Source organism: Biomphalaria glabrata, chromosome 9, assembly GCF_947242115.1.
Source record: "Biomphalaria glabrata chromosome 9, xgBioGlab47.1, whole genome shotgun sequence".
NCBI lineage: Eukaryota > Metazoa > Mollusca > Gastropoda > Planorbidae > Biomphalaria > Biomphalaria glabrata.
In genome coordinates this window covers 13,091,435-13,106,679 of record NC_074719.1, presented here as the reverse complement: position 1 = coordinate 13,106,679, position 15,245 = coordinate 13,091,435, and the positions used below count along the sequence as shown (strand labels likewise).

At 32.1% G+C, this 15,245-nt stretch overlaps 1 protein-coding gene across 4 annotated transcripts in view; it reads right to left on the bottom strand.

The window, feature by feature from the left end:
- Positions 1–263: 263 nt before the first annotated feature.
- Positions 264–15,245, bottom strand: part of LOC106070936 (uncharacterized) — a 15,900-nt gene continuing 918 nt past the window's right edge. For all 4 annotated transcript variants that reach the window (XM_056040793.1, XM_056040797.1, XM_056040796.1 and 1 more), the window contains 14 exons: positions 14,757–14,916; positions 12,728–12,902; positions 12,459–12,576; positions 11,610–11,813; positions 10,159–10,346; positions 9,455–9,628; positions 8,387–8,664; positions 7,952–8,088; positions 6,165–6,320; positions 5,269–5,395; positions 4,859–5,124; positions 2,947–3,167; positions 2,377–2,473; positions 264–2,277 (listed from right to left, as the gene is read on the bottom strand). In XM_056040793.1, the coding sequence (XP_055896768.1) occupies positions 1,909–2,277; positions 2,377–2,473; positions 2,947–3,167; positions 4,859–5,124; positions 5,269–5,395; positions 6,165–6,320; positions 7,952–8,088; positions 8,387–8,664; positions 9,455–9,628; positions 10,159–10,346; positions 11,610–11,813; positions 12,459–12,576; positions 12,728–12,902; positions 14,757–14,916 (2,670 nt within the window). In that variant the 3' untranslated portion in view covers positions 264–1,908. The remainder of the gene's footprint in view (positions 2,278–2,376; positions 2,474–2,946; positions 3,168–4,858; positions 5,125–5,268; positions 5,396–6,164; positions 6,321–7,951; positions 8,089–8,386; positions 8,665–9,454; positions 9,629–10,158; positions 10,347–11,609; positions 11,814–12,458; positions 12,577–12,727; positions 12,903–14,756; positions 14,917–15,245) is intronic.

The window sequence follows — 15,245 nt, the reverse complement described above, 5'->3', positions numbered from 1 at the left end:
TAAAAACAAACAAGTCATCGCCCTCTAAAACATTTTGAAAGAAAACTTCAATTTCATTTTTTCTCTTACAATGTAAGTGAACAACTTCAAGCCATTCAATGTGGCTCAATAATCTCTAAACATATATTTTAAAGCTATTGTTGAAGCCAATAATCTCTAAACATATATTTTAAAGCTATTGTTGAAGCCAATAATCTCTAAACATATATTTTAAAGCTATTGTTGAAGCTAATAATCTATAAACAAATGTTTAATAGACTAAACAGACTTCCTCAGACTTTATTAGATTTCATGATAATATGCATTCTTTTACAATGTTTGAACTTCAAAAAATATCATAGATATACTTTTTTGTTGAATTTTAAATTTGACTTACAAATGTTTTTAATGAGATCAAAAACAAAAGGTAGAACAACACTTAATGCATGAGGCATATGTAAAGTCAAACAATATTTCTTGACAACTGTATTAGTGCCAACAAATATTATATCAACACTTTATAGCATCTATAATTAATATATATTATTATTATATTTTATATATATTATATTATATGTAATTGTTTTCAGAATTTCTAATGTGATCCTATAATTGTGGCAACAAAATATAATTCAATTACTACATACTTTCTCTATTGTTTTAATTTATAACATCGTATAAAAAAAATTATTGCAGCTTAGAACAACAGATGAAACCAGTAAATAGTTCTTGATTCATCTGCTACCAGCCAGTTTTCAAAAAAATCCCACAATTTTTTGTTCTTGTTAGTCATGACTATAGTGTGTAGAGGTACCTCTACATTAATTAGAGTAAAGGTTAACAACCAATCACTATCACATACCATGTAACATAAGCTGCCATATTTAACAAACATTGATTTAAAGTTGAAATAATGTATAATTTATATACAATGAAGCTACAAAAAGACATAAATTTTTACAATTCAATCTGGTAAATAGAATTACCAGATAACACAACGCAATTGTAGGATGTTTATAAGCAATATGATTTTTGGGCAAAAACATATATTTAAAAAAAAAAATTAAATCGAAGATGATCAATAGTGAATACTATGGACTATTAAGTGTCCAATAATCATCTGAATACATTGACAAATGAACTAGAAAATAAATGGCTTTCAACAAATAACTGGGATAATTTGGCACTGCCATAATCATCCATACATTTCTGTTAAGAAACAAGTAAAAAATTAATTTTTAAAAATAATGCTACAAGTAAACAGTGACAGGTAGAGGTCACTTCATGTGACCTCGCAGCTGATACATCAGTGAGTGTTCTCTGGAATGTACATGTATAAACAAAGGCAGGATGTGACGTGTCATCACATGATGTTCTAAAAGGTACTAGCAGTGTTTCTGCAACATTAGAGATTTTATACAAACAAGAGAGGTAATGTAAAAAGTCAGTCATCAGTAGAGTTGTTGTTCCTGCTGCCTACTGTGTGAGACAGTAGAAGAAAGATGTGCAAGACAGTAGAAGAAAGATGTGTATGACTAGATGCAAGTTAACTGGAGTGGACTAAAGTCGTTAAAGTCTATACAGCAAACTAAAGTGGACTTGAGCCATTACAGCTGAAGTAAGACATGTCCGGCTCTGATTCGGTAGAATTGAGTTCGACTCAGAACAGCTAAGTAGAGCAGAATATGGCTTCATGCAAGTTGAAAAGAGATGAATAGCAACGAAGTACAGTGAACTGTAAACTGCCAGATATTGTACAGTCTACTTGTTACAGTGACAAATCGATAGAGTTTATAGTCAATAAAGTTATATGAAGATGAAAGTTGAATTGTCAAGTTTTTTGCATTGTTTTTGTTTGTGTGTCTACTAGTACATTTAGCCAGAAGAAGAGAAATATGTAATAATAATAAATAAAAATTGTGTATCTAATCACAAAATGGAGCAAGTCATTGATTTCTTCTTGACAGCAGTAGTATCATCTATGCATACATCATCAGATTCAGCTACTGAAATAGGTGGTCTAATGGAATGATCTGTTGACTCATCAGCCTCTTGGATTGTATTTTCCCCAATCTTGTCACACGTCTGCTCATCACACGTCTGCTCATCACACGTCTGCTCGTCATGGTCATCTCCATGTTTTGAATTCTCTAATTCCTCAAGTGTCTGGTCCACAGGCTGATCACTTGATTTTGTTAGCTCAGTGAAGTTTGTACTAGTTTGCTCCATACCAAATAATGCAGTCTGTCCAAATTTCTTTACAATATCATGACAAAATGATGACAGTGTCACAAGATGCTGAAAGATACATCATAAACACAACATAATGTGCTAATTAACAAGGTTTATTCAAATTAATGATAAATATTCATATTAAATATGAGACTGGTCACCTACATCTTTTAAGGGAATCATGTCATCTGATATTTTTTGTGCTTCTTTTTGCAGTCTATAAATATTCTCTATACTGAATGGAAATGTTGATCCCTGACCCCTAGAGGTGAAACAAAACATGAAAATGAAAAAAAAAACAATTAGCATAAAACAAATATTGTATACATATTATATAAATATTATATAATAAAAATAACAACAAATCGATGAAGCAGCTAAAACTGGCAGAGCATTAACTCAAAAGTCTATAACAAACAAAACTAAATATACATTGTGGCTGACTTTTCTACCAAAACAGTTGGGATTCTGGATGAACAACAAAGTCTTGCTAACTATGAACAAGCAAGTCTTAAGGGCTAAGAATAAGCAAGTCTTAACAACTAAGAATAACCAAGTCTTACAACTGAGAACAATCAAGACTAAATGGGTAAGAACAACTAAGTCATAACAGCTAAGAACAACTAAATCTTAATGACTAAGAACAACCAAGTATTTTAACAACTAAGAAAAATCAAGCTTTAAAAACTAAGAACAAAAAGTCTTAACAGCTAAGAACGAGAGAGCACAAATTACTTGATAGAAAGTGTAAAGATGGCCTCATGTGCTGCTGCAGTCAGACCTAGGTTCTGGTCTGGGGTACATCTGTAGATCCCTGCCATTCCATCAATGTCGATTTCATATTTGGGGTTCTTATTAGAACTGGCACCCTTCAACCTGCGCCAAAAATGATCATCAAGGCTGATGTTGTATGGAAGAAGATGCAGATAGACAGGTTCTGGTAGTTTATGATTGCACTGTAAGTAGAAATGTGAAATTGATCATCATTGTGTCTTTAGTGGATTACTAGACAATAGGGCAGTTATAGGTCAATAGGCGAGGATTTATAAAGTCACAAAGCTTACTTTGGGAAGTGCAGTTGCTGTATGGTAAAGTGCTTGGCTTCCAAACTGGTAGTCCAGGGTTTGAATCCTGGTGATGACTGGGATTTTTCAATTTTTTTATCTTTAGGGCCCCTATGAGTCCACCCAGCTCTAATGGGTACCTGTCATTAGTTGTGGAAAAGTAAAGGTGGTTGGTCGCTGTGCTGGCCACACGAAACCCTTGTTAACCATGGCCGACAGAAACAGATGACCTTTGCATCATCTGCCCTTATATATCCCATGTTCTGAAAGGGGAACTTTACTTTTACTTTAAAGCTTACTTTGAATTCTTTTATTTTTATTTATGTAGTTTTGCTCCAAGTAGTCAAGTAACAAATTACTAGGCTTCTGAATCAAGAAATTGTACTTGAATGAAGTGGTGTTATAAGCTGAATGAGTCCCTTTATAGGTCGCTGCTCTAAATTGAAACAAACAATACAATACTTTACAATATTTTCTAGTCATTAGTACCTCACTCGCAGAGTGGTTCGCAAGTTGGCCTGATAAGGCATGAGCCACAAGTTCGAAATCAGGTTGTTCCTTTTATTTTGTTTTATTTGTTTTTACTTTAAAAAAAAAATTACAGTAAAATCCAGCCAAATACTCCTTTCTTTATCCCCCCCCCCCTCCTTTTCCCAAATAATCCACATAAGTAATAGGATCATAGCGTATTGAAAAAGCTAAAAGCATAAATAGTGCCAAGCAAAAACAATGGGTAAAAATATTATTGATTGCACAAATTTATTGTTGTAGCTATTACAAATTTAATTACATGACTGATCCAAACAAATTGATACAATTACACTTCACATAAGCTTTGTTTTTTTTTTAGAGTATTTTCTTGTTTTTTTAATTCCATCCCCAGGTCTAAAGGGTAAAGTAAATATGTTGGTCATTATACTGACTAAATAACATTATTTCTAATAAATGGCCACATAAACAAGTGAAATTTGCATCAACTGCTCAATTGAACAGTACCAGGATTAAAAAAACAACAACTAATGATTATGTCAAGCTAAAAGTCTACAGTTTAGCAGGTAAAGTGATGGAGCACCACAAAAATAAAATGAAATAAAACATTTTTGCTTGAGAGTTGGCATGGAGTACAGCATAGATCAGAATGGAGAGGTCTGCTAAAGCTGGCCAGGACCCTCCTCGGACTGTAGCACCAAAGGGATGGATGGCCTGTGACAGGGTCAAAAATTACATTTGTTCTTAAGATGAACTGCTAAACAAAATTGAAAACTGAAAACAAGGGAACAAATCACAAGGTAGTTGGACTTTAATGAGTGCAATATCAAAAAACAAAAAAAAGAACAGACAAAAAAGTAATGGAAAGATAAAATTAAAGAATGGACAAGAATCAAACTCTTCTAAATCAGACTCTTCTAAATCAGACTCTTCTAAATCAAACTCTTCTAAATCAAACTCTTCTAAATCAGACTCTTCTAAATCTTATAAGGATGGCAAAAAGGAATGGGGGGAAAGGCCCAACAAAATAATTGTGTCATCACAAATGGCACAACAAGGGCTAATGTTTAACTTTTAAACTAAAGCTGGTTGACCTGTATCAAGTATAGAATTGTGCTGTCCTTCACAGTTCTCTGCCTGCATAGCACCGTGTGGAGCTCTTCAACAAGGTATGGTGAGGACAAATACTGATCAGAAATGAAAACCACCACAAGATCCGCCGTATCCAGATGCATTCTGCGCTGAGTTTGGCTGGATGCCAGAAGATGAAAGGACAACTGGGGAGCATGCCTCTTCATTATTGCCGACATAATGGCTGCAAGACAAACCATTTCTGGAGCATAGCTGAACACTACATTACCTGGTCAATGAAACAAATCACATTTTTCAAGAGTTTAACAAACTATACAAATGATTAAAAAAAAAAAAAAAAACCCAAGAAATATGTGTTTAGGTTTCAATATTTTTAAAAAGTCTTTTTAAATGGAGGTAAATCAGTTAATACCTTGCATGTCTCCTGATTGAGCAGATACGTTTTTGACAACATGGCCACCTTCAAGTTTAAATTTGTCTTTAAATTCTAAAGATCTTTTACATTCCATTTCTTTTTTCAACATATCTATATCAGCAATCTGATTTTACAGAACAATAAAATATTAATTATTTCAAACATTAAAGGATTCAATTTAAGATAGCAATTTTTACCTTATCAGCTCTTTTCCTGGTAATCAAGTAACTTATCAAATATACATTCTTTGAACAATGAATATAGTACAAGAGAAAAATAGCTAATGCATTATCAAGAATTTGGGCCTGGGGCCCGATGTAATGGAAGCTAAATGAAAAGTGGAGATTGGGAGAGATTTTGAACTAGATAAAAGAAGCGTGTCAATTATGGAATACTGTAAGAGCATCTAGATCTAACATATGTCAATGACGGAATACTGAAACAGCATCTAGATCTAACAGAGAGTCTTTATTTTGTATTTCTTAAAAATGCACAAACAATTAATACATATACTAAAGACTCAAGTTACGCAAATTGACTATAATATAAAAATTTTATATATTTATTTCTTTATTTATTTATATTTTATATAGTATAAAAATGAAATTTAGCCTGAAAATATTATGAATATCGACACTTAATTTCTTGGTAGTGAAAATAAAAATTAAATTAGTAACAGCTTTTAATTTGAATAATTAATTTACGTTTATTGTTACAATGTTTAAAAAAAAATTGTTTATTCAAAATTTATTTTAATTTCATTTTTAAGGGATGTAAAATAAAGAAATATATAATTTTTTTTTTTTTTTTGTATTCCAAATGAATGAAAAATTAATAGCCATTACCCAAAAAGTTATACAAGATTTTTAAAAAATGGATCAAGATTGACTCACTGACTTATTGTTTTTTCTCAGTTTCACCAGCTGTACAAGTTTTGTAGCCAAAATATCCAGACTTTCATTCCTTATGTCAACTACTGGCACAGAGGACTGGCTGGGATGTATTAGTTCCACATCTGCATCATAGACTGGTACAACAAGCACAGAGTCCTAATGTTACCATAGCATATTTTACATTTACAATGAAAAAAAAACATGGAAATAAAATAATACATATTGAAGCAGTAGAAGGAAATGACCATAAATTAAGAGATTTACTGAAATTATTGAACAGAACATTTGCCAAGACAATTAACTATGAAATAAAAAGATTAAAATCAGAGCATAATTGTATAATAACAAAAATACACACATGAGGATGCAAACACATTGAGTCCACTTACAAGACAATGTTTTGAAACAAAAAGGGCTAACCAAATTTCTCAATATTTGAACAAACCAAAGAGTAAATGTCATCATTAAAAGACATGTATGGTGGCAACGAAAATAACCAAAACTGAAGAGAACAGCAAACTATTTTTCCTTGGCTCAGCATCAAAAAGCTAGCTAGAAGAAGTGGCTAAGAAAAACGTATCCTATCTTTGGTCATGTCAGTTTTACTGTATAGAAGTGAAGTTTGAACAATTATAACATTTAAGAAATGGGATTTTTCCAAATACTTCTCAGCATTTAATATAACCAACATGGATGCCTGCAATTATTAATAACATTGGCCCATTAAAAGAATTGCACAGATTTGTCAAAACCAAAAAAGCTTTGAAAGCAAGGAAAGGACAAGGTATAACATAAAACTGGTTTTCAAATGATAATCCTATATGGCACAAGACCAGGTGGATTAAGAGATGGAGACAGAAGAAATGATGGGTGGGTGACATTTAAGAGTGGAAAAATTTGTAACCTAAAGTTAGGCTAAGTAATTATAAACATAACTTTATGCACCAGACACTATAGCACTTTCACCTTTCTTTCTACTTCTGTTGTGTACGCCTTCTGCAATCCATGACCTTTTCTTTATGTTTGCTCTCCATTTGGATCTGTCCAGTGCCTCATTTTGGTGTCAATTTTGAAGCGCTTCATATTGCATTTGCATACATCAATATACCTTAATAGTGGGCAACCTGCGACATGCTACAGTGTCTGGTCATTACTGATGCCCAACCTGCAACACGCTACAGTGTCTGGTGATTACAGATGCCCAACCTGCGACATGCTACAGTATCTGGTGATTACAGATGCCCAACCTGCGACATGCTACAGTGTCTGGTGATTACAGATGCCCAACTTGTGACAGCATTAGTGTATCAAAGATTGGCCTCTTTAGTAACAAAAGAAGTTGCAAAGGGAAAAAGATTATTTCTCAAGACACAGGAACTTTATGCACCTATATATGTATATCTGACTGACATGAAAGAATCATAATGGTGCCCCAAGCAACCTCCCATACTATAGGGTTAAAGGACAAGAAACATATAGATAAAACTAATAATGCAAATCAGAACAGAATAACTGATAAGAAATAAATTACAGACAGCATATAATCTATAAGATTAGATTCAGTTTCTGCAGATAGCTATTTTATTTTTTAAGATGACAATATATCATAACGGTATTGTTAAACAAATATAGATTGATCTTCAATGTTCTTGCCTCTACCATAAATCAACTCTGATTCAATATAATTACCTTACATAAACATTATATTCAAGATTCTAAGATTGAAATCTTTATGTTGTAATTATGAAGATTAATTCCATGTATAAATATAAATAAATGTGAGGTACCTGAACAAAATGTCTGCCCAGACCTATGTTAAACTCTTCTTGACAGACTGAAGAAGTCAGGTAAGCAGGGGAGATAAATGCCACAATGCAATGAGCTTTTCCTACTGCTTCATACAATACTTGTTGCCACAAATTTCCTGTCAAATAAGAAAAAAAAAATTAAAAGCAATAACAAAGGACAAAAAATTAATTATTTTAAAAAATTAGACAATTTTAACCTTCAGCCACATTAGTTAACTTAAACAAGTTTATAAGTCCTTTATAAGTTGTTGTCTTTTATAACTGATAAAGTTGGATAAATAAACACAACCCCAAAAATAACAACCTGAGTACTGGAAAAATTTCATCAAAGAAAAAAATGTGGCAAATTTAAAACTCTTCAATCACAAACACACCATTATGATTGAGAAAATTCCTACACAATAGTGAACTCACCAGCCTTCAACTCACTGACATCAAAGAAAATAGACATCTCTGGATGGTTTCTCTGTAGTATTTCCACCAACTCTTTGGGCTGCTGCCCATGACTGTGAGAGTAGGACACAAAGATGTCATATGTTATATTTCTATTCCCATCCATGACATCATTGTCCTTGTCCTGTGTCCAAGAGCCAAACAACAATGACTCTGAAACACTGTTCTCTGAAGGCTTTAAAACTTTGGAACTTGCCTGCTGTAAAAGTACATCTTGTGTCTGGTCTGCTTTTCGAACTCTGAAATAAAAAATGAACAACTAGCCACAAATAATATTTCTAAGGTCCATTTCAAAAAGAAGGTCAATTTAAAAGTGTGATGCTATAAAAGTCACTTTTTCATAGTTAGCAATGCTCTGAAAGTTTTAAGAGACTTTGCGCAACCTCAGCTGGAAAGGGCTAGCCAAACTAAGATCAGTGAAAACCATCTTCTGTTAAATAGGACTCATAATCAATAGAGCAGTTAAAAGTTGTTGACAAGTAAAACTCAATATGGAAGGCATACTTTATTTTTTTTTAATTGGTATTATTTATTGGTATGTTCATTAATTGGACATCTTGATCTAACACTAGACTTGAAGTTCAGATTTAGAACTCTTAAGATCTAGTCTAGAACTTCTAGATCTAGAATGTAGATGTAATCTATATTAGATTTTTGTTAAAATATAAGCAACGCTTATAAACTTTAATAAAATGGAAGCAACTTTAAAATTGCTCAGTTATCACATAATTACAGTAATACTGCTGACTATGCCCTGTTGGCTCTAAAGCTAGATATTGTCTCCAGCCAAATTTACATTTATTTATTTTTTTACTTTGAAACATAAGTCAAACTAGAGTTTTCTCCATGTGGTCAGTGAGCTAGTAATTCTTTTCTCAGCTATATACATCAACTGTTAAATTTCTAGGAAAAAAGTTAGAGCCATTTTTGAGATCAGCTGTTCACCCACCCACACAGCCTCCAATACCCTACATGAAGGAGTGACTTGAATAGAGGTGTGGTAAAAAGATTAGTGAAAATTAGACTCACCTACAATCAATGTACTGTACTAATATCATATAACTAGGAATTGAATCAATTGTTTCCAGGTAGAATGGTACTAGAGTTTCTTCTTTCTTTAATTTGTTGCAACACAGAGCAATACTGAACTGTTCTAGGCACTCTGAGTTGGTGATATAGGATGGTGTCAATAACACAATAATCCTGAAGAAACAATGACATCTTTTGTTGACATAAAAATAAAATATTTAGTAAAATTCCTTTCAATAACACCACTTTTAAAAATAAATGGTTTACTTCCATAATAATAAAATATGTATGAATATTCTGGATTGCAACTGATGCAGCTAAATATGATCAGACTATTTTCAGTGTTATGCTAGCATCCAAATGTTTAAAACATAAGCTTTCAGTTGGTTGAAACTTAATTATACATTTTTAAAGAATAGAATATTGTTCTTTTTTTCAAAATAAGCATAACTAAAGTATAACAAGAAAATAATAATAGTGAAAAAAGTAAGAGATTTCAAATTATTTTTTTTAATGATTATAAAATATTTACACTTTAAGACAATTAGACAGAAATGAATTGATAAAGTCTTCTGACATGTATCAAAGAGACTATTCCCTAAAGGTTTTTAATTTGTTTTACAGGCTAATAAAAATTTTTAAACTATTACATGACCTTAAAAATAAATTATATTAAGTTGGCAATCAGTGCAATTAAAGTTTACCTTTTAGAGTTTTTCATAATGTGAAAAATGTGCTTCTGCCAAACATCTTCATGGTTGAAAATAAACTCATCTGAATAAATTTTCAACTTGGAATTTTCTTGAAGTAGCTGGTGACAAACTTTACCTACCCAGTCTCTGTTCTCTGGGGCCCAAGACAAGCAAACATCGTATGGACCACCCTCTAATTCCTAAAAGTGGATCAAACAAGCCAATAATTAAGAGAAACAATAGGAATAGCTAAATCTTTTGTCTATTCTTTGGCATATGCTCGTGTGGCATATTTTAAATGAAAAAAAAAATGTAAAAGTAAAGAGTTTTGAGTTTAGGCACATCTGCACAATTTAGGCCATGTCGTGCCCGTAATCCTTTAAGGATCACTCTCCCTTTACATAACAAGGGCTAACTTCTATACAGTTAAATCATTAAAAACAAGGTCTATTCACAGTTAAAATAGTAAAGGTAGTAAAAATTTAATAATTTGGTAAAAGTCTTATGTAAATATTATATGTTCACAGTTCAAAAATCAAATCTTCGTAGACAAACCCACCTCCCTGTAAAAGTAAATTTCCCCTTTTTTCAGAACTTGAGATTTATAGGGCAGATGATTTTAAGGACATCTGTACAAAATATGAAAAGTTGATTTCTAGCTGTATATAAAAAGATGTGAATAAGTTTAAAATCATTTTTTTAAATTTATAAATAGAAATGTTACTTATTTCAATCAAAAGAGAAAATATGATGGTCACAGCTGAAGGTTCTGAGCCATGTAAAATACTGCATGTTTTCTGAATGTTTCTAGATTAAACAATACCTTATTATTTAGAAATGTTTTATATATTTAATTGCTGTAAATCAGTTTACATTAAGTTTTTTGTATGCAGAGTAAATAAAGAAAATGAAGTATTTTTTAAGACCAATTTTTTTGTTCTAAATATCTTTTCAAGACATGAAATGTATTACATATAAAAAAAAAAACATTTTGCAAGAACTATCCTTGAAACAGTGGTGTAAATTGTATTTAAATCTGCAATAATCAGTGAGAGTATCATGTGGCCAGCACAATGACTAATTGCTATTGTAGTCTCCAGTTACCTAACAAAGGTTAGGTCCAGGGACTTGAATTAAAACTCCAAGCATTCATCAATAGTTTTATTACTAAATGTTGTATAAAAAGTTCATGTCAAAATGAAAATAAACATTGATGAGGTACAGACAGTTAAAGGCAACTACTCACTGCCACATATGAAATATGGGGGAAAAGTGGTAGAGACCTTGTCTCCAAGTTTCAGTAAAAGTCAAGATTCTACTGTAGACAAAAGGACATTAATGAGTTCACCCAGGTCATTGGACATGTTGCATTTTCACAAAAAGTAGAAAGTGGTGTAACTGCTATATTTGCTCAGTAGATTTCAAGATCTCAAGGGGGAATTTCTCTGGTTGAATGTACTCACTGCTATGCTGTCCATGTTCTCTAGCTCTTGCCATTTACTCTTGAGTTTTGTGAACAGTTTCATACATTCCAAGACCATGCTGGTTGGTTTGCTTGGGTTGGCTGAATACACCACAAGCTTTAAACATTTCAATGGCAAGCCAGCCCTAATCCACTCACAGGCTGCATGGAACATCCCTGACAAGACTTTCAGGGAAGAGTGTCCCTAGAGAGGATAGCATCAATTTTAATTTCAAGCATGTAAACATGTTATATATGCATACAATGAAATAGTGAAACAACTTTGACAAGATATGTGTATAATATTATAGCTATTATTAAAATCATGGCTACTTATTATGAAAATCATGGAATAAATCAATATAAAAAAAATTGTATTTTGTCAATGTTTAAGAAGTTTTAAATATGATTTTTACTTAGGCAAGTATATGTCTGTCAAAAAAATAATTCAAGCAGCTATTCATAATATTAATACATTTTTCACTCAAAAGCAACTCACATAACTTGGTATATTATCTTGACAGACCCATTTTATTTTTAGCCTACTATTTCATTCAGTTGTACAACAGTGATAGATTTTCAAATATTTTAATAAACATTCAAAAATAAATATATAGTATTACACACACAAAGTCACACATAAAATGAGTAAATGAGTATATATAATAGTATAGATTAAAAGTTGTATAAATTGTTACTCTAAAAATAGTGCAGTACCATGCCTTATTAAAAACACAAACCCTAGCACTCCAGCAAAATTATTTACATACCAAAGAATATAAGTCATTTACTGATACTTTGTGGATATGTTTTTAAAAAAAATTAAAAATAAATTTCTTGTCTTAATTACCTGACCACCAGTGGCTAAAAGTGGTGTAATGACAGTAGTATCTTTGTTATTAAATATTGGCATCATCGCTCGAAACATGTTGGATATTTGATCAACTAAACTGCTTGACCACCTTATGCTGTTATAAAAAGTATTGAAGAGAAATCTAGAGTTAATGAAATCCACAAATAAACTGTTAGTATAAGTGTTAAAGTAAGTAACTGATAAAAAGAAAACATAAATCCGAAGCTGGCTTATGCCAAGATTGCCAAATTAAAACTGTCACTTACTACTCAAAGCAAACAAGTCTGTGGTATGGTAAATGAGATGGCAATGGTTTGGAAACCCAACAGGAAAACTGTGAGCGCAGGTCAACATCCTTATCCTCAGCCAGGTCATGAACACTGATGTTTAAATTATCCTTTAAATTTCCAATAAGAGTTGTAACTATCGGAGCATAGTCCCCTATGAGGATAGGATGATACTCAATGATGTTGTATGTTCACATTTTAAATCAATCAATCAATGTATATATATATACAGTGCTTTTTTATTAAAAAAAAAAATAAGTGCGGTACTCAGCAATTGATTGACTAACTTTTAACTACTAATAAATTAATAATATACATTAAAATACAAGAAAAGTATTAATTTTTTTCCCCACATTTAAAAAGGTGACGGTACGCCCTTGGGGTATGTACTACCACAAAAAGAGCCCTGCATATATATTTATTTATTTATTTATATATTTATATACAACTAGTTTATATACTTAGGGTATAGGAAAATGTATACATTAATTATAGAAATTTTAGAAGCAGTGTTAAAAGTAAAAGTGGGTGATAATAGTTAATTCATTCAGTAAGTGGACCTAGTGGTGATATGGGGTTAGTCAAGATAGTAGGCCACTTCAACAATGATAGTGGGTGGATTTAGCTGCCCCAATCATGTTGGGAAGATCCGGTGGTGGTAGAGTTAGCACTAAGGTATGCCGATAATTAATCCAAGATGTGCCAAAAGTACAAGGCAGTGAACAGTTTATTTTGAATAGAAATGAGAAAAATAAATGCTTTTAGCAGTGAAGTTTCTGCAATGGACTTTGCCATCCGAAAACTTTATTTTTTCCCTAGGATCATCATCAAACATTCAGCCACCAATGGAAGAGAGGGGGGAAGAGGGGTAAAATAATCACTCTTTAGCAGAGAAGAAAATATTTTTAGAAGAGACTTGCTAAGCTAAAAGTTATATTCCCATCAAGTGGGTTAGGTAACACAGACAAATTAAATGAGAACAATAATTCAGACCATAGGGTTTTCAAGTCTAATATGATGACAAATAAAGGCAGAAAAAATAATCTCTTTTAGTGTAACTGAAAACAACCATGTTGTTACATTATTATCATACCAACTGCCTGAGTCAGCTAGGGAAAAATAGTTAGAAGATTCTGTGTCTTATTACATGAATGAATAAGTTTATGTGAAGTGTGTGGGATGTAATCAATTTCTTTTCTCCCATTTAAAAGATAGGATTGTATTCTATTATATTTATATATAATTTAGATGTTTAGAGAAAACTCTATCCTTGTTTTGTATGCATCTATGTGTTCATATTATTGTTTATATTCTAATTAGTGATTTAAATAACATTTTAAGTATTTGGTTTTTTAGGGTGACAACATAGTAAAGTATAAAGTTCCCTTTCAGACCTTGTGGTCTAAAGGACAGATGATGTAAAGGTCATCTGTTTCTGTGGCCTATGGTTGACAAGGGTGTCATGTGACCAGCACAATGATCAACCGTCTTTACTTTTCCCCAACTAATGTCAGGTACCCATTAGAGCTGGAAAGACTTAGAGGCGCCCAAAGATCCCGAAATAAAAAATCCCAGTCTACACCAGGATTCAAACCCAGGACCACCAGTTCAGAAACCAAGAGCTTTATTGCTTAGCCACCGCACTTTCGAGGCTGACAACATACTCCATGCTTAATGGCAATTGGAAAGAAATGTTTAAAGCAAAAGAAGAAGCATTTATCTAGCACTCCAATCTCATTAACATTATGGAGAAATTTCAAATTAGGTACATAATAACTTAACAAAAATCTAAAATGTTGTACATATTTTCAGATTTTTAAGATATTTACATCCTAGCCCAAACCTGCCACAGGATTTGGGAATGATATAGGGCAGAATTCAAACCTACGACCTCTGAGACCACTGAATGACAGTCCAGAGCCTATACCACAAGACCAGGCAGCCATCCAAAGAAATAGTCTTTTAGAATAAAAAATACTTTGAGTAGTAAAATGTAAGCTGTAATTACCATAATATGCTGATGTAAGGACAATGTCCACTTTTTCATTGCTTTGTAGTTTGGTAATATCTCCAGCTAATAACTGGATTTCTCTTTTCCCTAATGGAGTATTGAGCTCAAAACTATCTTTGACCAGAAGAAACATTGTGAAGCTTAATTCTTTCTGAAACTTGAAGCAAAAAAAAAGAGATAGGCTTAGATATAATATTACATTTGTTACACGAAAGTTCTATGACTCTTCTGTTTATCTTAGACTTACAAATAGAAGAATATCAGGATAATGATTAAATCTTCAATGTTTATAGCTTTTCTAACATACACAATCAATATTAAATGATTAAATAGATTTGATATAGTCACTATAGAAACTTAAAAAGTAAAAGGAAAAGATAAATTGCATGTCAACAATACTCAATTGATTGACAAAATGGCATGTGCTAAGTAGAGTCTAAATCTAGAGTCTATTGTAGAATGATGTAGATCTATTTCCTAGTATGT